The sequence below is a fragment of the Lonchura striata genome, chromosome 14, assembly GCF_050655825.1.
Source record: "Lonchura striata isolate lonStrDom1 chromosome 14, ASM5065582v1, whole genome shotgun sequence".
NCBI classification, from domain to species: Eukaryota; Metazoa; Chordata; class Aves; order Passeriformes; family Estrildidae; genus Lonchura; species Lonchura striata.
In genome coordinates this window covers 1102725-1126893 of record NC_140716.1, presented here as the reverse complement: position 1 = coordinate 1126893, position 24169 = coordinate 1102725, and the positions used below count along the sequence as shown (strand labels likewise).

Sequence of the window (24169 nt, the reverse complement as noted above, 5' to 3'; positions counted from 1 at the left end):
ACCGGACAGCCGCAAGCCCGCTCCGGACTACGGCTCCCGGCTCGCCTTGCGCCGCCGCCGCTTCCTGGGCGAGGCGCTGCACGCGCGCGCTCTCATTGGGCGCTGCGCACATCCATAAGCGCACGGGCCAATGGCCGCCGAGCTCCGGCGGGGGCTGCCCAATGAGCGGCGGCGGGGGGCGGGCCGCAGCGGCGGCGGCAGCGGCCGGGCCCCGCGCGCTCCATGGCGGCCGCCGGCGGCCCCGACGAGGCGGACGAGGCGGTGCGGGGAACGTGCGAGGACGCGTCCGTCTGCAAACGGTACCGGGCCGGGGCAGCGGCTGGGCAGCGCCCGCCGCTGTTCCCCGTGGCGAGACTGGGCAGTGCGCAGGGCCTCGGGCGGCTCCGGGAGCGGCCCCGGCCTGTCGCGGTGCCGGCGCTCCGTGCGTGCGGCCCGGGCCGCAGCGGGCGGGGTCGCGCGGGGAGCCCCGGTGAGGAGGGGTGGGGACAGGTGGGCAGCAGGAGCCGGGGCTCGCTCCGGGGCAGCGGAGGGCGTGCGGAGCGCTGTGAGGGCTCCGCGGAGAGCCAGCCCCATGGTTTTGCATTGCCTTCCTTCTCCCCTCCGGCATGGGCACCGGGCGCGATGAGCGTGGTTCCCTATTGTGCTTGGCTGTGAGTGCCCGTCCATCTCAAACTGAGCTCTGCCAGTGAGTGCCCGTTCATTTCAGACTGAGCTCTGCCAGTGAATGCCTGTCCATCTCAAACTGAGCTCTGTCATGAATGCCCGTCCATCTCAAACTGAGCTCTGCCAGTGAGTGCCCGTTCATTTCAGACTGAGCTCTGCCAGTGAATGCCTGTCCATCTCAAACTGAGCTCTTCCAGTGAATGCCCGTCCATCTCAAACTGAGCTCTGCCAGTGAATGCCTGTCCATCTCAAACTGAGCTGTCACTGAATGCCCGTCCATCTCAAACTGAGCTCTGCCAGTGAATGCCCGTCCATCTCAAACTGAGCTCTGCCACTGAATGCCCGTCCACTTCAGACTGAGCTCTGCCAGTGAATGCCCGTCCATCTCAAACTGAGCTCTGCCAGTGAGTGCCCGTCCATCTCAAACTGAGCTCTGCCAGTGAATGCCCGTCCATCTCAAACTGAGCTGTCACTGAATGCCTGTCCATCTCAAACTGAGCTCTGCCAGTGAGTGCCCTTCCATCTCAGACTGAGCTCTGTCACTGAATGCCCGTCCATCTCAAACTGAGCTCTGCCAGTGAATGCCCATCCACTTCAAACTGAGCTCTGCCAGTGAATGCCCGTCCATCTCAAACTGAGCTCTGTCAGTGAATGCCCATCCACTTCAAACTGAGCTCTGCCAGTGAATGCCCGTCCATCTCAAACTGAGCTCTGCCAGTGAATGCCCATCCATCTCAAACTGAGCTCTGTCACTGAATGCCCGTCCATCTCAAACTGAGCTCTGCCAGTGAATGCCCATCCATCTCAAACTGAGCTCTGCCAGTGAGTGCCCATCCATCTCAAACTGAGCTCTGTCGCTGAATGCCCATCCACTTCAAACTGAGCTCTGTCAGTGAATGCCCGTCCATCTCAAACTGAGCTCTGTCAGTGAATGCCCATCCATCTCAAACTGAGCTCTGCCAGTGAGTGCCCGTCCATCTCAAACTGAGCTCTGCCATGCTGCTGCTCAGGCTTGCAGCACATCCTTGGCTGCAGGTTTTGCCTTCGGGAAGCAGCTGTAAAACGCACGAGTTCTGCTCAAGCAGAGCAGCACGGTGCTAACCCGATGTGAGGGAGCTCTGGAATCAGTGCCAACTCCTTGTCATAGAAGTAGAGGCTCATCCGTGTGCCTGTGGGGCTGCAGGCAGATAGTTCATCCTCTGGGTCCCCCAGGAGGGGCTTTTTGAGATTTGGGTCTTTGGTCACAAAATTTCATCTGGTAGCAAAGAGGCCATTAAAGGGATGCTCGCTGAATATGGCAACAGCTAAAATTGCTGGTTTTTCTAACTAAATTTTTAACTAATTTCTAACTAAACTTTATATAATCTCTTAATTCAACTAGTTCTACACACAGAACAGATTTTTAAACCATGTCTGCACGTGCATGCCCAGGCCAGAGGGACCCTTCCAGCATGTGTATCTTTTAGGGTAAATTTTGGGGGCCTTATTTTATAATTATGTCTCTTCCCTGCTGCTGCCCAGGTTTGCTGTGAGTGTTGGCTACTGGAAGGACCCTTACATCCAGTATTTTGTGAGACAAGCCAAAGAAAGGAAGGCACCTGAGATCAACAGAGGCAAGTTGGAACGGGGATGGGGACACCTCACCTGTCCTGACAGAACCCCTGCACCCTGGGAGTTGGGGGGCAGGGAACATGTGAAAGAGTGAGACAAGGTTTCTTCACAGCAGTAATTCCATGCTGTATCTGATCTTTTAAATATCAGTCTGTGAGTCAAAACTCTCTTCCTTTGCTTTCTGAGTTCTGAATGGGCTGTGCCAGTGCAAAGATCTCCTCAAAGCAGTCAGAAATGTTGGTTTGACCCAGGACAGTTGGCTCTCTGCAAGTGTAGAATTATTCTGCTCTGCTTGAGGTGGAACTTGACTAAAACTTTTGTTTGCCCAAGGAGTTGTGTTTTATAAGTGCACGGAGGTTTGTAATTAAAAAACACAAAAAAAAGCCCTAAGGTACCTTAAAAAGAGGGCATTATTCTTCCTGCAGACTGCCTAGGGATCTTCATGAGAGTTCAGCACGGAGAGCTGTGTGCCAGGGGTGACTCCCAGCTCTGTGTGTGCTGCAGGTTACTATGCTCGTGTGCACGGGGTCAGTTACCTGATCAAGGCTTTCCTGGAGAAGACAGAATGCAACTGTCAGATTGTGAATCTTGGGGCTGGCATGGACACCCTGTTCTGGAGGCTGAAGGTAACGAGGCTGCAGGGCCTGGCCTGGTTGGGACAGGGGGCTGGGGGACTCCTGAGGGGCTGGGGGACCACTGAGGGGCTGCTCTGGGCTCTGCAGGCTGGCTCTGTCCCCCAGGGCAGCACAGCAGCAGCTCTCGCACACTCCCACCAGAGCTGGGGTGGGAAGGGACCTCTGGTGACCACCCAGTCCAGCCCCCTGCCCAGGCAGGGTCACCTGGAGCAGGTGACACAGGAACGTGTCTGGGTGGGTTTGGGATGTCTCCTGAGGGAGATTCCACACCCTCCCTGGGCAGCTGTAAAGAGCTCACTGCAAAGAGCTTCTTCCTCATGTCAGCATGGAACTTGCTGTGTTTTAGTTCCTGGGCACTGCTCCCCATCCTGTCACTGAACTGTCTGGCACCATCCTCTGACACCCCTGTGAAGGATTTTATGGATTGATGGGATCCCCTCTCAGCCTTCCCTTCTCCAGACTGAGCAGGCCCAGCTCCTGCAGTCTCTCCTCACTACAGAGATGCTCCAGACCCCAAACCATCTCTGTGGCCTCTGCTGGACCCTCTCCAGCAGCTCCTTGTCTTTCCTGGGGATCAGGACTGGACCCTGCAGCTCTCCAGGGGTGGGTGCAGGGGCAGGATCACTCCCTCTCCCTGCCACACTTTCCCCACGTCCCTGGGATTCCAGTTGTGAGTTTATTTATGTAAATCATGGAATCACAGAGTGGTTTGGATTGGAATGGATCTGGAAAATCATCCAGTGCCACCTCTGCCATGTCAGGGACACCTTCCTCTGTCCCAGGCTGTCCAAGCTCTGTCCAGCCTGGCCTTGGGCAGTGCCAGGGATCCAGGGGCAGCCACAGCTGCTCTGGGCACCCTGTGCCATATATAGGAGTGTTTGTGTGTGTGTAATTAATGGAAACTAATTTATTCAGGTGTTGTGTGATGGTATCATTCTGGGTGAACACGCCTCTGAGTGAATTGTCTTCTCATTAGCATTTACTTTGGTAAATTTGAGTTCTAGAGGGAAGCCTGAGGGACATTTTGCTTGGTCACAATTTATTGTATTCATTTACTCAGTGGAAAAGAGACAGTATTATTTTGTTGTTTTTTTTTTCCTGAGATGTGAAGTTTTTCTCTTACCTGCATTTCTATAAAAGCTCTGCCAATATAATGTTTTGGTAACAGTGATTTTAAAAGCTGAATTGGGGCCTGTAATTCCAGTTCTTTGTCCTTGCAGAGAGCAGGTGTGCTGTAATGAATGTGCAAAAGCTGGGAGGCAGTTACTGGAGTGCTCTGAGTGCTGGGTTCGTCTCAGAAAGGCACGGGTTGACAGCCAGCACGGGCAGCAGCATCCATCACAAAGGGACTGCTGCGAGGGGAGACTTGGCACAGCTTCTCCAGCAGGCTGGGCAACGGTGCCAGCGTGGAATGAAGAGCTTTCCCCTCTTTTGTAGTGCTGGCAGGCTGGCTGTGCTCTGGCTGTGGCTGGAGGAGAGCTGGAACATGGTCAGTGTCTGGGTGAGCCTGTGCAAACCCTCCCTGCTCCTTCCCTGGGAGGGCTGAAAGTCCTGCTGGATGCTGTGGCAGCTTGCTGTGCTTTGCCTTCCCCCAGAACACGTGGCTGCAGTGTGTGTGTCACTGATCTCCTCTGGGGTTAGAGTCCTTCTCCTCTCAGGTGACACCCAACCCACCTGGGCACGTTCCTGTCACCTGCTCTGGGTGACCCTGCTGGGCAGGGCTTGGGCTGGGTGATCACCAGGGCTCCCTTCCAACCCAGCTGTGCTGGGCTTCTGTGATTGCATTAAAAAAAAAGTGTTCAATAGTTCCTTCAGCTCTCAGAGGGCACTCTAGCATCTCTCAGCTGGTTTTTGTTGGATTTTAGGGGTTTAAGCTGTGGGACACTCTTACACCACTGTTACAAATGGCAGTGTAAGCCAAAGCACAACTGCTCAGGATTTTGCTTCTGTCTTGCCCTGTGCACATGAAACTTGAGTGTCCCTAATTCTAGTGTCTTCCTGCAATTCCCAGGATGAAAACCTTCTCCCTAGGAAATATTTTGAAGTGGATTTTCCAATGATCGTTGCAAGAAAAATCCATAATATCAAGTAAGTGTGAGGCCTGTGTTCAGCTGTGGAGACTGGCTGCCAGTCTTTCATCTCTGCTGAGAAACTCTTTGTGTTCTGGGATGTGAGGGTGGGCAGGCCCTGGCACAGGTGCCCAGAGCAGCTGTGGCTGCCCCTGGATCCCTGGTATGCCCAAGGCCGGGCTGGACAGGGCTTGGACAGCCTGGGACAGTGGGAGGTGTCCCTGCCATGGCAGGGGTGGCACTGGAGGGGCTTTGGGGTTATTTCCCAAGCTGTGCCAGGATTGTGAAAAGCAGAGTAAAGGCTCATTGTGCAGGCAGGCTCTGGCCCAGGCTGCAGAAGGGGATTTGTGAAAGCTTCAGGGAGCCAAGCAGAGCTTGCTGTGTGGCAGGGACAGTGTCCTGACAATTAGAGGTGATGAAATCTTCTCTTGCTGTTGAGGACAGCGCTGAATTCCCAGATGTGCCTGTTCACTTGGAGGCAGGACAGCTGCTGCTGTGTGGGAATGTCCTGTTGGAATGAATCCACCAAGGGTTATTGAGGACATGTTACAGAGTGCCTGGATTTCTCTTGAAAGATTCTCTCGGAGTTAAAGAAATTGTGTATAAAACTCAGCTCCAACTTCACCAGACTTGCAAAGGTTTTCTTTTCCAGCAGAGGGCAGAGATATTCCCTCAGCTGCTTTTGGCACACACAGACACACACATATATATATATATATATATGTTAAGAAAAAAAACTGTAAGCACACTGTTCAACAGGCTTAACTGCTCTGAGATGCTTCTTCCTTCTTCCCACAGATCAAAACCTCCCCTGTCAAAACCAATTATGGAATCTCATTCAGGGGACTCTCTTCTAATAGGTGAGTCATCTTCAAACTCAGTCAGTGATGTACTGCAGCACTTTTAAAACTTTTCTGATCATTTTGTTCTGCTATGTGGGCAGGCTTTTAATGTTTGAAATGCTGTTTGGACAGAGAATTGGGAGGGAAAAAGAGGCTTTTTTCTTCTCTTACAGACTCCTGCCCATTTGTTCTGTGTCATGTTAGAAATGTCTTCTCTTTAAGTGGTTTTATTCTGGCAGAAAGTTATTGGGTTTTTTCTTTTTCTCTCATATGTAGCTCCTTTTCTGTCACAGGAAAGGAAAAAGTGCTACAGAGAGGCATGGATACTGGATTAAAATATCTGTTGAGTGTTTATCTGCTTTCTGTCTAATTAAGAGCACAAATCTTTCCATTTAGCAGAGTTTTCACAGCAGAAACACAGCCTGCACAGTCCAGGCTCGTGAGCCAGTGCTGTTTGTTACGTTTTAGCATTAAAAGGACAATCATTTCAGGTGCTGGGATGTGGCAGTGCTCTCGTGGTTTCTAAGCTCATCAGGGAACAGAAGGCTGTGGTTCCCATCCCTGGCAGTGCCCAGGGCCAGGCTGGACAGGGCTGGGAGCAGCCTGGGGCAGGGGAAGGTGTCCCTGCCATGGCAGGGCTGGCACTGGATGATCTCTAAGGTCCCTCCCAGCCCAAGGCATTCTATAATAGTGTGTTTGTGTCAGAGCTGCACTTGAAAACCTTTTTACCTGTGGAAAATTCCCTGGGTTCCATTGAGTTCATGTTCCCAGTGCAGGTGCTGAGCTGCAGCAGCTGCCTGGGACAATTCAGGGGGCAGCAGTTCCCTGCAGCCAGCCCAGCAGCTGCTCTGTGTGAGGGACAGAGACCCTGGCAGAGCTGCAGTGCCTGCTGCTCCCTGCTCTGACCACCTGTGGCCCTGCCCCAGGCACAGCTCTAGCCCAGGCTATGGCCATTCTGCAGATTTTATTCTGCACATTATTGGTCTTCCCAGCCCTGCAGATTCCTCCCCTGGACCCTCAGGCCTCCAAAGATGAAGGCCCAGAGCAGAAGAAGGGCTCCTGGGGACCCCTGGCTTGCAGGCACGGGGCACATCTGGCCCCAGGGAGATCTGCTGCACCGTCAGTGTCCAGAGGCAGCCCTGGGTCCGTGCCAGGGGCTGGGTTTGTGTTCCTGAAGAGCTGCAGGTACCTCTGAAACTGCAGAACACCTGCAGAGCTGTCAGCCTGCACTGCTCTCACCTGGGGCTGTTAACAGCCACCTCCCCCTGCCCTGGGCTGTGCTGCTGGGACTGGTTTCTCTGGAGCTGCTTCTCTGCTTCCTTCTCAGGGCTGGCTCTCAGAGCTTCAGAGTCACAGGCTGCTCTAGGCTCTGCTGCACCGAGATCTTCAGGATGCAGCAGTGTCCAGGACTGGGGAGATGCTGTGGAAGTCCAGGTTGAGCTGACTGAGATCTCTGGGATGCAGCAGCATCCAGGACTGGGGAGATGTGGAGGTGCTGTGGAAGTCCAGGTTGAGCTGACCCCAGCCAGAGCCCTGAGAACTCTGGTTTATGATCAGTTAAGGGAAGTGCCAGCAGGAGAGGTGCTGGAATAAGTGGATAAATCAAACAGATGAGCAGAGAGTTCTTACAGGTCTGAAGGGACTTGGCAAGGAATTGACTCAGCTGCTGGCTGGTCTGTGCCTCTCATTTAAAGCTGAGGTTGTGGCTGTGCCTCAGATGGGCTCCAGGGCAAGTCCAGGGGACCCCGAGGCAGCAGGATTGATGTCTGTAGTGAACAGCTCGCAGGAACTCCAGCAGACAGGCTCAGTGGAACCCAGGAATCCTAGGATGTGCTGAGAAAGAGTCCCTGTGGCTTTTGGAAAGGTAAGTTGTGCTTCCCAGCTCTGTTGGAGTCTTTAAGTCAACACAGCCATTGGAAAAGGACATCAGCCCAGTGCTTGGATTCCAAGAACGTGTTCTGTCTGTGTCCCGTGCCAAAGTGTGCCAAAGAAGTGGCACAGTGGTTGTGAGGAAGGAATGGTTCTCATATGGATGAGGAGCTGGGATGGAGGGCGAGCATATGTTGTTCATTTTTGTTATGGAGGAGATGGAGATCTGTGCTTGAGGGTATGTTGTTGTTCAACACCAAGAAAAAATTGGGAAAATAGTGATTAGTAAGTGGCAGCTTGTTGGCAAATCCAAACTCTGAAGAGTGGTAAAGAACTGCAGAAGTATCTTGTGAAATTAGTGACTTGATGATGATTTCAATGTGGATTAATAGAAAGTGATGCACATGGGGGGAAAAACAGTTTGTGCCTCACATGTAAATGATTATTGCTGCCTTCCTGCAGGATCTGGGTATTAGAATAAATAGATGGATGAAAGCATGAGCTCAGTAATCGTCCAGAAATACAAAGCAATTTTAAGTACTTTTGAGAAAAAGCTAGAAAACAACTTAGGTGCCATTGTTAGTGTCTGTTTCCTCTCTTTGACTTTTCCCTTTGGAGCTGCTGCTGGCCTCTGGAAGGCTGGGTATCATCCTAGGGAGGCCTCTGGTCTGACCTGGTACAGGTGTTAGACCCTGCAGTATTCTGGGATTCCCACCTGGCGTGGAGCAGCATTGCCAGGCAGGGAAATGTTACTCATTTCTATGGGGCTGTGGGCCAGGATTTTGGAATCCTGTCCCTCCCCTGTGCCTGCCTCCCCACATCAGTCACCCTCCTGGCTCTGGTGCACCAGGGATGATTTGTTTAGGTTGTTTGGAGCTTTGGGTCGAGTTGTGCTGGTGTGGGTTGGCACCGTTCAGGTCCTCTCTGTGCAGTTCTGCTGCCCCTGAGCGTTGTCATGCTGAGTGTTCCTTCCTGTGCCTCTCACACCTTCTGCCCTGGCTGGGCCAGCTTGGGCACAGCTTCCCTCCATCCCCAGACCTTCTCTCCCCAGGGTGGGTGTCAGGGGGATTGCAGGGCTGAGCCTGGCCTTCCAGGAGAGGCTGAGAGTGTGGCAGTGCTGCTGGGCTGGGGGAGAGCAGCGTGCAGAGCAGGCTGCTGCTGTGTAAAGCTGCCAGAGATACCTTAGCAGGAAAACCCTAATGAAATCTCTTGGAGTCAATAGTATCCTGCATGCTGTCTCTTGGAAAACCTCCAGGAAATTGTTGCACTAATGTGAGAAGAGAGGAAGAGAAGGAGGCTGAGTTGCTGTGGCAGAGGGAGAGCTCGGGGTGCTCGAGCTGCAGAGCTGCCCCAGCAGCTGCCTCAGGGCACAGCACAGCAGCACTTCTGACACAGCTGGGAGGACAAAACTCAGCCTGCTCAGGTCAGAAGGCAGCTATTAGCAGCTCCTGCTACTACTCAGTTACTACAAGCTTGTCTTGTTCCGTGCCTGTGGAATCTGAAGCTGTGTGCCAGAGTCATGGCAAATAACCACACAGGGGTGTGCCAGAGCAGAGCACTCTCTGCTGATTATCCCTGGAGAGCTGAACCTGTGCCCAGGCCAGGACAGCCTGTCTGGGGTAGGTGGGGTGGGGGGATCATACTTCCCCCCTTCTCCATCCCCTCCCTTGTATTTCTCAAATTAAATCAGAGTTTGCTGTTTCCCAAACCTTCATTCAATCAGTACAGAGAGAATCTCTGCAGATGGCTGAGTGTGAGCATCACAGATCCCCAGGGCAGCTCTAGAGGAGGACACCCAACCAAACAGCCTCACTAAAAACAGCATGAGGTGATGGTGCCACACACAAGGAATTAGTGCCTGGAATCTGGGATTTGCAGTGGTTTAAGCCACCAAATGTCCCTGGCTGTGGCAGCATCAGGGCAGCTGGCCTGAGTCACAGCACTGCAGCAGGAATGAGCAGAGGGGTTTGCACATACACACCAAATCAATTCAGTTAAAACAAGCTCCTGTTCCTCAGAAGGAATCAATGGGGGCACGTGACCGTGCTGCCAAGCTGGAACTGTGTTTTCCTTTTCCAGCTGCCCTGAGGATGGGCAGGAATTGTAAAATCCATCTGCAGCAAGGCTGCTCAGTCTTGGGCAGCAGATTGCTCACTTCATACCTCACAGAATACCCTGAGAGGGGAGGGACCCTCAGGGCACATCCCAGTGCAGCCCTGGCCCTGCACAGCACAGCCCCAAGAACCTCCAGCTCTGCAGGAAGGCAGGAGCTGGTGCCAGACTGTCCCAGCAGCTTTTGGGATGTTTGTGGATGGATTTGTGGCCTCCAGGCTGGGGACAGTGGCAGTTGTCCCCAGCTGCCACTGTCTTGCCATCAGTGTGTGTTTGTTCCCTAAGGGGGAGGTGATGGAGCAGTTGAAGTTTGCCTGATTAAGTATGATCAGACTGAAAAGGGGAAATTTAGATGAGATACTGAGAATTCCTTCCCTGGGAGGGTGGGGAGGCCCTGGCACAGATTCCCAGGGAAGTGTGGATCCCTGGAAGCGTTCAAGGCCAGGCTGGAGCAGCCTGGGATGGTGGAAGGTGTCCCTGCCCATGGCAGGGGTGGCACTGGATGGTCTCCATGGTCCCTCCCAACCCAAACCAGTTCAGGGTTTTACGATAAAAATGCTCAAATCAGTGCGGTTTGAGCAAGGCATGTTTACTTCCACCTCGGAGTGGATGTGCTCCTTGTCTCCTGGATCACTTAAAAAGTTTTGTGGTTTATTTCTGGCTTGTATTTGTGCTCTTCATTGATGCATTTGTGTGACCCAGCCTCCGAAGCTGGACAGGGAGCTGGCATTCATTCCCTACTAATTGTGGTGGCTGACGCTCGCTGTGCCGTATCCATGGACAGAAACCAGTCCCTATTTAAACACTTCCCTGTGTGTGGTGGGGTTTTTGGGTGGCTTTTTTTGATGCCATTATCATGGCCTTGATGTAATCACTTAAATAGAAGGGTGTGGGAAGTAGTAAAGCTATTACAGAACATGCACATGGAAAAAGCCTTGACTCAAAATGTTGAATCATTCAACACGCCGCACAACTTTTTTTTTTTCTCTTTTCTTCCCTTGTAACTCTCTTTCTGAACTGTTTCTGATTCCTGGATCTGCTCCCGAGTGTTGCTGGAATGGCAGCTACTTTCCTTGCTCTTGCAGGGAGGTGGTCACTTGAAAACTGAACAGGGGTGCATCCTCTGGGGTGTTTGATCACTGCTTGCTGGAATAAATGGAAAACCCACACTTGTCCCCAGCTGTTTTGTTCCCCTCTCCTGAAATGGAAACCCCTGAAATGGAATCCTGCCCCTTCAGCTCACTCCAGCTGTGCCAGGGGAGGCTCAGGCTGGACATCAGGAGGAATTTCTCCATGGAAAGGGTGGCCAGGCTCTGGAAAGAGCTGCCCAGGGAGCTCTGGAGTCCCCTGCAGAGCCATCCCAGTATTCCTGCAGGTCTCTGGCTCTGGGTGGGTTTGATGGAGCACTTGGGAAGTGCCTCCTGTGGGCTCCTCTGCGTGCACTCAGTGCTGCTGGGGGTGAATCACCGATGGCAGGAGGCTCTGCTGCTTCCTCCCAGCTGAGCCAGGATGGCAGGGGCTCCTTGGACTCTGGCATTTGTCCCTCCTTCGTGTGGGGAGCATCCACAGGATCCTGTCGTGGCCCAGGGGAATAGCAACAAAATCAGAATGCCTTCTGTGATTTGACTCTTTCCTTTAATACCACCACTAAATCATACCAAAAGGCTAAATGATAACTTTTGTTGGCCCCAGGTCTATGGCTGCTCCCCATATTTATTATATAACTACATATACAGTTAATTTATATAGCTATATATAGAAATATTGCCACTTAGTTTTTCAGAAATCAATGGACTTTTACGCAGTTCCTATGTACATCCATTGGGCCATCTAAGAAGACTCTCCAAACAAAACAAAAATCCTGCCTCTAATCTTGCCATTTTTCTTCTCTCTGCATTCCTGGAAACCATGGTAACAGCTGGGCTAACCTCTCTGCTTCAGCGTGGCTGCAGAGGGAGGGGAGGCTCAGCGCAGGGTCTGCTGCTGATGGAGCACTGGGAAACACAGCTAGGAGGGGATTCATGTTTTCAGAAGAGGAGTTTGCTGCTCACAGTTTGCCATCACAGACCAAACTTGGGCTCCCAACTGAAGTGCTCCCGTGCAGCGTTTTTGATCCACAGCTCCACATCCCTCTCACATCCCTGTAACACTCCTCTCTCCCACTTTGCCTTGCAGATTCCCACAGCCTGGACTCCAGTCGCTACTCCATAGTGGGAGCAGACCTGCGCTTCTCCTCAGAGCTGGAGGAAAAGCTAAGGAAGCACAGCTTGGATGTGCAGTAAGGGCACAGAGCTTTAGTTGGCTCTTTGTGGGGTTTTAATGGGGCTTGTGGAAGCCTTTGTCCAGGGCTGGGAGCTGGCACAGTGGGAAGTGTCCCTGCCATGGCAGGGTGGCACTGGGATCTCTGTGATCCAACCCAAACCATTCCAGGGTTCTGTGATCTCAGAGTTTTATCTCTGTAATTATTTTCTGTAGCCTCCTCTTAAACCCTTTTTGTTCCTAAACCTTTTGGTGGGGCTGCAGTGGAGTCCTTGGGATCTGAGTCCCAAAGCTCCTCCGGGATTTTCTGGTTCAACATGAGGCTTTGGGGGGGCAGGAGTTGAGTTTTTGAGTGGATGATGGACAGACCTTTCAGATGGAAGCAATATAAATAGCAGCGATCTGGCTGGGTGGGAGAGAGCATATGGGGAAGCAGAATGCATCAAATTGCCATTTAATTCTTTACACTTCCATCCTCTGAAATGCTGCCTTGCTTGCCTACATTGCTGCTCCTTGTGGAATTTCTCCTGCTTCTAGTGACTTTTTTCCCCCTTTCATTCCAGCAATTAAAAGCAAACTCAATAATTGTGAAGAAAATCACTTGTGTAGATGTCTATTTTTGTTGATTTGTGGATGGAGGGGGAAGAGGCAACGTGCAAACTATAGATTACATTTTGTTAGATAATAATATGTGAAGATTGTTTTACAGATACTGAACAAATTTGTCTAATTAAAATTCTTCCTTGAACTTCGTTTAAAGAGAAAACTTTTTTTTTTTTTTCTGTTTGTAATTAATGCCTGATTTCACTGATCTCTGCAAGAGTGTGAACTGTGTGTACAGGGCACAGTTGTCCTGCAAAGGGAATTTTAACACACCCCAGATCCTGCTGTCAGAGAGGACTTACAGAATGCACAGTGTTCTGTGCTCAGGGCTGACTTTTGGGGAGAGATTGATCCCTAAAATCTCTGGTTCACAACCACAGGAGTCTCCTGTGGTTCATTAATTCACAGCTGCCAGAAATCCCAGTTTGAGTCAATGTGATGAAGATATTTCATTCAATCTTCAGTGTCTAGTTGATAAAAGATGGAGCTCTTTCAGGAAATTGTGCAGACATGAAGTGACTTGCTTGCTCACAATCCTTAGCACGTTTTTCTTGTTCTTTTGCTGGAAATCATGTTCTCCTTTGCTTTTGTTTTACAGTTTGCCAACGCTGCTGGTGGCTGAGTGTGTGCTGGTTTACATGACCCCCCAGCAGTCTGCAAATCTGCTCAAGTGGGCAGCAAACACCTTCCCCGTGGCCATGGTTATCAATTATGAGCAGGTAGAACCAAAGGGGCATTTTTAGACCTGCATTGTTGTCATTAAAATTGCTCTCGTAGGTGGGAGTTGTTGAGGAATGAGAGTGGGCCCTGTCCTTTTGTGGAAACAGCAGTTTCTGCTGAATTTCTGTAGTAATGTGTTTTAACTTGTAGCTTGGTTAGCTCATTGTAGAGAAAATGCAGCTATTCTGAAAGACAATTTCTGGACTATGTTGAAGCAAAATAATTGAGACTTAATCCATACGTGGAAAAGACCATAGAATATTGATTTAGCTAAAGGCAGAGGGAAAAGAAATGATGCTGAGTGCTGGCTCTGGGTGTATAACATTACATAATTACCTCTGTGTTCTTTGGCAAAGTGGAGCAAAAATCACATCAGCATGAACTCTGTTTCTCCCTGTGGAAGTAAAACACTGCCTCGGGGGAACTAGGTGGCTCCAGGAATTAGTATCAGGATTTTCCAAGCCTTAAATCAGTGCTGGAGAGCTGAAGCAGAGGCAGCAGTGCTGCCAGCCCCATGTCCCTGGGGACAGTGGCACTGTCCTCCTGGCACTGGGGTGCTCCTGGCTAGTGAGAGCTGCTGTGCCACTCACTGGCACCCTGTGCATTTGTGATGTAGCCTGTGCCAGGTACATTCTTCTCTCTCAGGATTTTCCATAGAGGAGCACAGAGAGAAGAAAAACAATTCCTATTTCTGCTCCTTGTTTTCCCATGTGGAATGTGTTTGGAGAATTGTTTACCTGTGGTGATGCTTGGTTGGATTCTGGTGAGGATTGTTTGAGCCTGGTGGCCAATCCAACCCACCTGGCTCTGGCGGGAGGGTCGTGAGTTGTGAGTGAGTTAGATATGGGAGTTAGAAAAGTAGGTTTGTAGTTTTAGTATCTCCTTTAAATAGTATATTAATGTGTTATAGTATAGTTACAATAAGGAAATCATTCACCCTTCTGAGCTGGAGTCAGACACCAGCATTTCTCTCCCCCAGCTTCAGCTGCATTTCCATAGTGATCAGGGGCAGGGTTCAGGCAGGCTCTGTGTGGGAAGGGGAAGGGAAGGGAACACTCCTGTGTGCTCCTGTCCCCAGGTGAACATGCGGGACCGCTTTGGGCAGATCATGATCGAGAACCTGCAGCGCCGGCAGTGCAACCTGGCCGGGGTGGAGCTCTGCAGCTCCCTGGACTCCCAGGTGAGGGCACAGGGCTGGCACTGAGCTTTGTCAGCCTGGCTGCGAGCTCTGCCTGTGGGACCAGGGCAGCTGGGGCAGGCACTGAGCCCTTTGCTGGCCACGTTACCCTGGAATTGGGGCACGCTTTGGTTTGGAAGGGACTGTGGAGCTCATCCAGTGCCACCCCTGCCATGGCAGGGACACCTCCCACTGTCCCAGGCTGCTCCAAGCCCTGTCCAGCCTGGCCTGGGACACTGCCAGGATCCAGGGGCAGCCCCAGCTGCTCTGGGAACTATATCCCAGCCCCTGTCACCCTCCCAGGTAACAATTCCTGCCCAATCTCCCATCCAGCCCTGCCCTCTGGCAGTGGGAGCCATTCCCTGTGCCCTGTCCCTCCATCCCTTGTAAACAGTCTCTCTCCATGTATCTTGTTGGCTCCTTCAGGTCCTGGCAGGCCACAGTTAGGTGAGCCCAGAGCTTCTCTTTGATAGCTGAGTGTCAGTGGTTGCACAAAGCTCCTGGTCAGAGCCCAGCCCCGCCTGGCCCTGCAGAGATCAGCAGCACGTGCTTAGGGATGAGTCTGGGAGCTCTGCAGGACAGGTCAATCAGCTGCCCCGTGAGCTCCTCAGGGGGAGAAGCTCTCTCTGGGGCTTCCCCTGGAGTGCTGTGAGAGCTGTGCTGTCTGTGTTTTGCAGAGGGAGCGGCTGCTGGCCGGTGGCTGGGAGAACGCCCGTGCCATCGACATGATGAAGGTGTACAGCTTCCTGCCACAGGCTGACGTCAGGAGGTATCCCTTGTGCAGCCCAGAGTCACCCTCGGGTGCCATCCAAGCTCCTTCCCGTGCACTTGTAGCCTGGCATCCCCTGGTGTGAGAGAGGAGGCTGCCCCAGTGCTGCCCAGGGGTCAGAGCACTCCTGGACCTGCAGCCCTGCAGCCCTGCAGCCCTGCAGGATAATGCCTGCACTGAGCACCCAGGGCTGAACGCTGCCAGAGCAGGCTGCGAGTAGTCATGGCTGATTTGGCTGGGACAGAAGGCATCTCATGACAGAAATTTGGGAGATGCCACAGGAATGCTGTGTTGACTTTTTGCAGTCCCCAAGATGTTCCTTGTGAAGATTTTGGCTGGGGTTAAACCACGACCCGTTGAAATGATGAGGGGGAGACTGCTGGGTCTGCAGATCTCAGAGCAGGGACTAAAGGCTGTTTAGCAGTCACTAATCTGCCTGGATTTTGTTCGTATTTCTGCATTAAATGCTAAACAGTGGGAAATTTTAAGGAGTAACTTCTTAGGGATATAATGTGAAATGTGAATTGTTGTGAGTCATTCATAGTTGGAATTAGCTGAGCAAGTTACCTTAGTCAAAATATTCACCTATGGGGGTTTCTCAAAGCCTGGAACTGAACAGGTGAGAGTGGAACTCAGAGGTGGTTTAAATAGGAACAGGGATGTGTGGTGCGACCATATGGCACTGGTGGAGACACAGAGCTCGTGCTTTCTCTGCAGCATTTTTGGCTACCTTGGATCTGTTCAGCTCCTTGCACTTGTTCCACATGCCAGGAAATAGGGTTATGTAAACTCTGTCCTCTAGTAGCAGTGAGGCAAATGCTTTTTCTTTAGAAAAGTCTTTCCCAGAGTGCTCCTCTGCAGCACTTCACACCTGGGAGTGCATTTAGGAACTTTTGCCCCTCAGACCCTCAGCAGCAGCCCTGGTGTTTGTGAGGGGTTACACAGATGAGTCTGGAACAGGGAATTCCAGGGATGAGGAGCTGGAAGCACCCAGTGTGTCACTTGTTCCATGCATTGACGGGGTGGGACCAGTGGTGGCATCATGGACAACCCCTGTAATTATTCCCTGGAGAGGTAACTGCCTCTCTGGCCATAGCTTTCACTCCCATGGAATGAAAATTCAGTAAAAATTCTGCTGAGAGTCCAGCTCAAATCCCAACCTTTATTTTATTCCTACAGAATAGAAGCCCTTGAATTCCTGGATGAAAAGGAACTGTTTGAACAGCTGATGCAGCACTACTGCATCTGCTGGGCTTCCAAGGACAGCAGCAACCTGGGTAAGGTTCTGCAGCACCTGGGGGTGATCCTGCCATGGAAATGTGCCGAGGGAGGGCTGGGGTGGGATGGTACAGCAGGTCCCTCACAGGGCTGGGTGGGTGTTACACCAGGTACCTCACAGGGCTGGGGTGGCTGTTACACCAGGTACCCCAGAGCCCCCTGGGGTGGGTGTTACACCAGGTCCCTCAGAGCCCCCTGTTCCAGGGCTGGGTGGGTGTTATTTACACCAGGTCTCTCAGATCCCCCTGTTCCAGGGCTGGGTGGGTGTTATTTACACCAGGTCCCTCAGATCCCCCTGTTCCAGGGCTGGGGGGGTGTTATTTACACCAGGTCCCTCAGATCCCCCTGTTCCAGGGCTGGGTGGGTGTTATTTACACCAGGTCCCTCAGATCCCCCTGTTCCAGGGCTGCTGCTGCTCCATCCCTGGGCTGGAAGCACCTCCCAGCTGGGCATTGTTCCTCCACAGCCTCTGGAGGATTTATGGGCACCCAGGTGGGAAGCCTGTCCAGTAGAGGGGAGTTGGAATTTTCCCACCAGAAGATGCCGTATGGGTTACTTTAAATAACTGCCTGCTTTATCCCATCAGTGCTAATTGAAAGGTTTACAAATCCCATGCATGGGAAGTGCCATATGGGCACACGGTATATGAAGGCACGGTGTCCTGACAACACAAAAATAAATTTGTATTACTTATCCCAGGCTTCTCTGCACTGTCCCCATTTGCAGCCATCTGACACTGAAGTTTTCCACGTCGCTTTCTCCCTGGGGAGAATGTTCCCTCTGAAATGAACTCCTCTACCTGTTCCTTTCCTTCTTAAAATTCTGTCTCTCCTGGGCTGGAATTTCTGTGGAAGAGAGAGACTTGATTTAGGCTTTCTGGATGTTGCTGCTACTCAAGAAGTGATAAAATGAGGGGAATTGTTGCTTGGCTGAAGTATGGATGGCCACAGCCTGTATTTGTCCAGATTAGAAAGACAACTCTGTTGCAGTCACAGTTTGTCTCTTCTTCTGGCTGCAATTTAAGGGACTTCAGTCTTTGCAGAAAAACTCTGCCTGCCACTTACATCATTGCCTCCCCTTCATCCTCTCTGCCCTTTTCCTGCTCCTGACAGAGTATCCAAGAGCAGATTTTATTTATTGTCTGTTCCTCAGCAAATGGGAATAGGTTTGGTCTCTGCAGCCTGGCTGGGCAGCAAAGCCTCTGACAGAGCTGCTAAGAGGAGATCTTCAAATAAAAACTGGTGAAAGGAGCCCTTTGACAGCCTGGTGCTTCTGCTGTGGCAGAGCTGCTTGTGGTGGTGCTCTCCCGAGTCCTCCAGAGTTCTGAGCTCCACATCCCCATGTTCCACGTTGGATTTCTGCAGGCTGCAAAGTGGTGACTGTAACACACAGCCTGTTTTTGGAGGAGCTGAGGCCCAGAAGTTCACAGCAGCCCCAGTTTTGGGGTGTCAGCATTGTTCTTTGCTGTGATTAGAGGAAGGGCAGTTTGGGGTGCTGAGGCATCTTAGCGTTACAAAACCCAGTGATCTCAAAGGGGATCGAGTGTCCAATGCACCTGGGTATGCCTCATCTAAAGCAGGGCTTTTTTATCCACTGTGAGTTTACTGCCCTCATTAATGGTAATTTACTGCCCTCATTAATGGTTCTTTCCCCTGCTTTGTCTTCCTGATTTCATGGGTAGACCCTGAGGTTCCTGAACATTGTGTTGTTCTTCTGTCGTGAATCATTCCAGTGCTCCTGCAAATTCATCAAATGAATTGCTGTATCAAATCAAAAAAGAGTTAAAAAATACAGCCCCACCTGTTTCCTGCTTTTCTCACACCAAATCCTTTATTTTTAAGTTACCAAAAATGAAATAACTCTAAAAGCCCCTTTCTTGCTGTGTGTAAGTGACCTGGGAGCAGCGAGGGCAGGAACAAACCCTCCTTTCTTGCCCCAAACCCCTCTTTCTCTTCACACAGGTCTGGCAAACATCGACTTCTGAGGGCTGCAGCAGGGAGCCCTGCAGAGCTGGGGCCTGGGCCAGGACGTGGAGAGGATGGGATTGGCACGTGCCAGCCCCGGGCTGTGCCTGGGACACTCCTGGTGCTGCTGGGGACGGGCACCTCTGGGTGGATTCAGGAGCATCTCCTGTGAGCAGGACCTGCCTCTGCCCCCAGCCTCCACGGGGGCTCGCACGAGGCGTCGGTAACTCCTGCACAGAGCTTGCCTTCCTTAGTTCAAACTGAAAGTAAAGTGTTCTTGGGTTCTTTGATTTCCCTCGTGTGTGTGTTTGTGGCTGTGTAACACGTGTTTGTGGCAGGAGCCCGGGGAGCTGCAGCAGGGGCTGGCTGAGCAGGAATTCTGGGCATTTTTGGTCTCTTCAGGTCTAATTTGGATGGAGTGTCACCGTGTCAGCTTCTCCAGGCTTCAGTGAGAATGCTGACACTGCTGGGGGTTCTTGGAGGGGAAGGAGGTGGCTGCTGTCTGTGGTCGGTGATGTACAAGAAACTGGAAAATAGACTCAATTTAACTGGGAAGGGCTTAGCTTGTGGTTTCAGCACTGGCATGCTGAAGAAAGAAATTAATCTCAATTTGCACTGCTTCTGGTACTATCTTTACACCAGTTCCTCCTTCTCTTTCCCCTAAAAGAAGCAAAACAAAATCCCAACAGCAATGAAAGCCCTTGTCCTGCTGTTTGAAATGGAATCTTGCAACCTTCCTGTGAGAAACAGAAATAAATGTTTAGTATTTATAATCTGTCTCCTGTCTTACTTGCTAGAAATGGCCGGTTTCTATCTCATTTAGGGACATTTTTCCTCTCACCCAATGCCTCACCAGGAGTATTTTTTTAAGCAATTGCTGGCAGGCCCAGAGCAGCTGTGGCTGCCTGGATCCCTGGAGTGTCCCAGGCCAGGCTGGGCAGGGCTGGGAGCAGCCTGGGGCAGGGAAAGGTGTCCCTGCATGGCAGGGGTGGCACTGGGTGGCATTTAGGGTCTTTTCAACCCATTCTGGGATCCTGTGAAATGCTCTTTCATTCAGGAACTAAAACTGAACCCAAACCCCAGCCCCAAAACCCCTGTGCACTGCAGGGCCCTTCCTGAGCAGTCACTGCTGCCCAGAGGCACCAACGCTGTCCTGCTCATCTCTTGGGAATTATTGAGGAGTGCAGAGTTGCATGAAAGCCCATCTCTCAGTTTAATTTTGGCCAGACCCCCTTTGGGACATGGTTCCCTGAGCCTCCTGCAGCACCTTTCTGAGTGGAGCCCAGCTGGGGTTGCAGCTGGAAGATGCAGATGTGTTCTTGGGAGCTGGTGCCTTTCTCATCCCAGGGATCCAGGGGCAGCCCCAGCTGCTCTGGCAGCTGTGCCAGGGCCTGCCCATCCTGCCAGGGAAGGATGTATACTATCTATATACTACTATATTATCTGACCCTTTGTCACTGCTTATTCCACCTTCGAAGTTGGTAACTCATTCCATGGCTCAAACTGAAAACCACAGCTGTTTCCAGCTGCCTGCCAGGATCTAAAATGCTTCTGACCAAGGCCTGGAACCTCTAAAAATGTCTGAGAGACATTCTGAGTTCCAACACAGAGAGGCTGCAGAGGAGCCGTGCTGGGATGGGCTCCCCAGAATGGGAATGGAATGGGAGGCTTTGCTCAGGACACAGGTCCCGTGTCCCTGGCAGTGCCAGGTCCAGCAGGAGCCAGGAGCTCCTCCTGCCTGCCCACACAGCCTGGCAGTGGAGCCTTGCTCTGGGTGCTGGCCCTGCCCTGCAGCTGTGCCACCCTCGTTACCCATCGCTGGGCATTGCCCGCTCGCCCTTCACGGCCCCCCACAAGCAGCTGCCTTCCAGAAAGTGAAATTATGGAACTGGCAGGGCTTGCCCAGCCTCGGGAGCAGAATGGAAAGCAGTGCTTGGCTCTGTGCACGCTGTTTCAGCCCCTCTGCAGAGTTACCATCCCCATTTTGAGGTCACAGCTTTTCAGGGCTGCTGGGGCACAGGAGAATGTTATTGAGGATGGAAACGTGGGTGGGCTGCCAGGACAGCCAGGGCCAGGTCATTGCAGGGAAGAAGTGCAGGGGTGTGTGGGAGCAGGAGCATCCTCCCCTTCTGTGGGATCTCGGTGGATTTTAATGCTAAGCAGCAGAATTAAGAATGTGAAATGGCAGAATGAAGGTCTGAATGGCTTCATCCTACCCGGGTGGTGATTTTCCCAGCTCAGACACCAGCCTGGGCTGCAGAACTGACACAAATGCATCCCTGCTCTCCAGCAGGCAATGCTCAGCCTGCGTTGGGGATCCCTGGAAATTTCCATCTGCACTGAGGCAGCCCTGGGAGCAAAACTCTTACACAAGTGGGCTCTGTGCAGGGCAGAGGTCACCCCACCTGTGCCCCAGCTGCAAATCGTTCTGCAGGTTCTCTTTCAGCCCAGTTGTGTAATCCCGGCATCCGAGATAAATGAGGGCAGATAAGGCAGCGTCGGGGGAGCTGCTCTGATTCTTTATGGCTCTTTAGGAGAGCTGACCCCCATGCTGGGTTTGCCGGGGTCTTTCCTTGCAGCACCACGTTGTGCAGCACCAGAATACTTGGGAAGAACTTTTTTATAGGTACCAGCTGGAATTCTGGTCTTTAAAACATATGAACACCAATTCACAGAGAACACTTGAAGCATTTCAAGAGCATGGAGTGACAGGAAAAAGGGGAATGAATTCAAACTGACAGAGAGGAGCTTTAGATTCCATTTTAGGATGAGATTATTCCATGGGAGGGTGGGGAGACCCTGGCACGGGTGGGTTTCAGTGGCCCTTCCAACCCAAACCAGTCTGGATTCTGTGACTGAGTGTTAACAGTACTTACAATGTTCTTTAGTGTCTGCCTAAGTGGTTTTTGGGTGCTTTGGGTTTAGGACCCCAGAATGGTTTGGGTTGGAAGGGACATTAAAGATGATCCAACCCTCACATCTGTTTTCTCTACAGCCCCTCATTTGGCTGCTTTTTGTATGGAAAAGCAAAGGAAAGGTGGCAGATCTGCAGGGTGAAATGAGGAGAGGAGTGGAACACGGGGGGTGGATAAAGTAGGGGTGTTCTGGCTCTCCTGCCAGGTAGATGGATGAGGGAGACATTCTCTGTGATTCCTAAAAACCATTTTTGGAACCTCGGCTCGTTTGGTGCCACCACTTCCTGCACTAATTGACACAGTTGCTATTGTCACTTATCTAACAAATCGGTGCAAGCCCAAACAAGGACAAAAATAAGTGTCTGCTGATAGGAACAGATTTCTCTGTTCTCATCCCCACGCCTTTTCCCACGGGCAGAGTTTCCGTGTGTCTCACTGAGCAAACCTTGGTGCTGAGGATTCCCCCTGTGCTGGGAGCAGGCTCTGGGCTGGCGAGGCAGCTCCAGCACGGGACCCTTCCCTCCCTCTGCTTTTCTGCTGCCCTTTCAGGCCTGGGCTCAGCACTCATTCCTGCCTTCGGCCTGGATGTGGAGCATTTCCCCCGCAAGGCTCAGGCAAACATCCCCACTCCCAGGGTGGTAAATGTTTAAAAGCCAAGGACGGGGGGTTAATCCTCGGGCTGCGACCTTGCCGGGCTCTGAAGCCACCACTGAGGTGGGACACAGAGCACGGGCACGGTGGCACCACCCTGGGCAGCTCCTGCGCCAGGAGCACCCAGCAGCACCCTGGGGTGGCCACTGGCTGCCTTTGCCCTGGCCAGGGAGGTGTCCTGAGCAGTGCTGGTGGCACATGCTGCTGGTGGCACCCATGTGCTGGTGGCCCTGGGGATCTCGGGTCTAGGGTCTGGGATCTGGGGTGTGGGATTTGGGATCTGGGGTCTGAGATCAGGGGTCTGGGGTTTGGGATGTGACATGTGGGGTCTGAGATCTGGGATCTGGGTCTGGGGGTCTGAGATCTGCGACTTAGGATCTGAGATCTGGGATCTGGGTTTGTGGTCTAGGGTCTGAGATCTCGGATCTGGGGTCTGGGGTCTGGGATCTGGGATTTAGGAACTGGGGTCTGGGATCTGGGTCTGGGTCTGGGACAGCCCAGCTCCTGGCAGCGCCTGTGTGGTGCCATGGGAGCTGCTGCAGGAAGCACCAGCTGAAATCTGGATTGTGTTACATTGGTCTCTCATAATAAGTACCCCAAAAAGAAATGAAATCTGGATTCCTTCTGGCCAAGTTCAGCTCCTTCCCAGAGGCAGACTCGGCCGGTCGTGCTGGGAGCCGCAGTGACAGAGGGGCTCCATGGCCTGTGGGAAGCTGGCCCTGGCAGGGCTGAGTCAGGTATTTCCCTGTCCCACAGCTCCGGGGGTTCCTGGGCACCCCAAAGAGCAGCGGGCCCAGCTCTCACTCTCCACAGCCCAGTGATGCCCACAGGCTGGTGCCCAGACCCCACGGCTGTGGGAAGCGAGCTCCTGGGGGGGAGATGGGCAGTGCAGGCTCGTTTCGAGGTCCTTTGCTGGATTCTCCTGCCTGACCCTTGTCCATGGTGTGGCCACAGGGACAGGCCAGTGGAAATTTCCTTCCATCCCCAGCGCCCTGTGACAACACCATAAACCCCGGCGGCGCTCCTTGCAGGAGCTTCCCATAAACCCAATCCCTGGAGGCTGCTCAAGGCTGCAGGACCCATCCCTGCAGGGCTGGGCTGATCCCTGCTGCAGGGTGGGCACATTCTGCCACTCAGGAGCTGCACTGGGATCACCCCGTGCCCATCACGGGCTGGGTGATCGCTGAGCCCTCACCAGGAACACTCCAGCATCACCCCTGGGTTCCTTCAGCCCCAGCTCAGACCCTCCAGGGCAGCCCTGGCTGCTCCTGCTGGGAGCTGTGGCTTGTGAGGTGCTGCTGCCTCGGGGTGCCCCTGCTCCCCTGCTCCAGGCAGTGATCCCTGCTGGGATGAGGAGAATTTTGGGAGGGTTTAATCAGTGTTTGATCAATGCCAGCTTTTGCAGTGCCTGCTGGATCCCTTGGCACCGTCACCTGCATCTTTATCTGAGAGCAGGGCAAGAGGGACATGAGCCCCCAGCCCTGGATCCCCGGGCAGATTTGGGCTGAGGTTCGCAGGAATTGTGACTGATGGTGCCCGCTCACAGCTGGGCACATCTGGCACAGGTGCCCAGAGCAGTGCAGCTGCCCCTGGAAGTGTCCAGGCCAGGCTGGGAGGGGACAGTGGAAGGTGTCCCTGCCCAGAGGGGGGTGGCACTGGGTGGTCTGGTTCCCTGGAGCTCCCTCCCCACCTGAACCACCCGGGGTTCTGGGGGAACATCACCCGGGGTTCTGGGGGAACATCACCCGGGGTTCTGGGGGAGCATCACCCGGGGTTCTGGGGGAGCATCACCCGGGGTTCTGGGGGAGCTTCACCCGGGGTTCTGGGAGAGCATCGCCCAGGGAACATCACCCGGGGTTCTGGGGGAGCATCACCCGGGGTCCTGGGGGAGCTTCACCCGGGGTTCTGGGGGAGCATCACCCGGGGTTCTGGGGGAGCATCACCCGGGGTTTTGGGGGAGCATCACCCGGGGTTCTGGGGGAGCATCACCCGGGGTTCTGGGGAGCATCACCCGGGGTTCTGGGGGAGCATC

At 52.8% G+C, this 24169-nt stretch overlaps 1 protein-coding gene across 3 annotated transcripts; it reads left to right on the top strand.

Moving 5' to 3' along the window:
* Window positions 1-180: 180 nt before the first annotated feature.
* LCMT1 (leucine carboxyl methyltransferase 1) lies at window positions 181-19344 on the top strand. 3 transcript variants are annotated; one of them, XM_085592028.1, is made up of 12 exons: window positions 181-299; window positions 2185-2276; window positions 2779-2900; window positions 4130-4398; window positions 4921-4997; window positions 5777-5838; window positions 11977-12079; window positions 13262-13382; window positions 14462-14563; window positions 15238-15329; window positions 16509-16606; window positions 18569-19344. In XM_085592028.1, the coding sequence occupies exons 3-12, from the start codon at window positions 2840-2842 to the stop codon at window positions 18589-18591; spliced, it is 1008 nt and encodes a 335-aa protein (XP_085448154.1). In that variant the 5' UTR covers window positions 181-299; window positions 2185-2276; window positions 2779-2839; the 3' UTR covers window positions 18592-19344. The 3 variants fall into 3 exon arrangements, with proteins under 3 accessions (XP_085448154.1, XP_085448153.1, XP_085448155.1); XM_085592027.1 differs by having other exon boundaries at window positions 4130-4410; XM_085592029.1 differs by lacking the exon at window positions 4130-4398.
* The last annotated feature ends 4825 nt before the right edge of the window (window positions 19345-24169 follow it).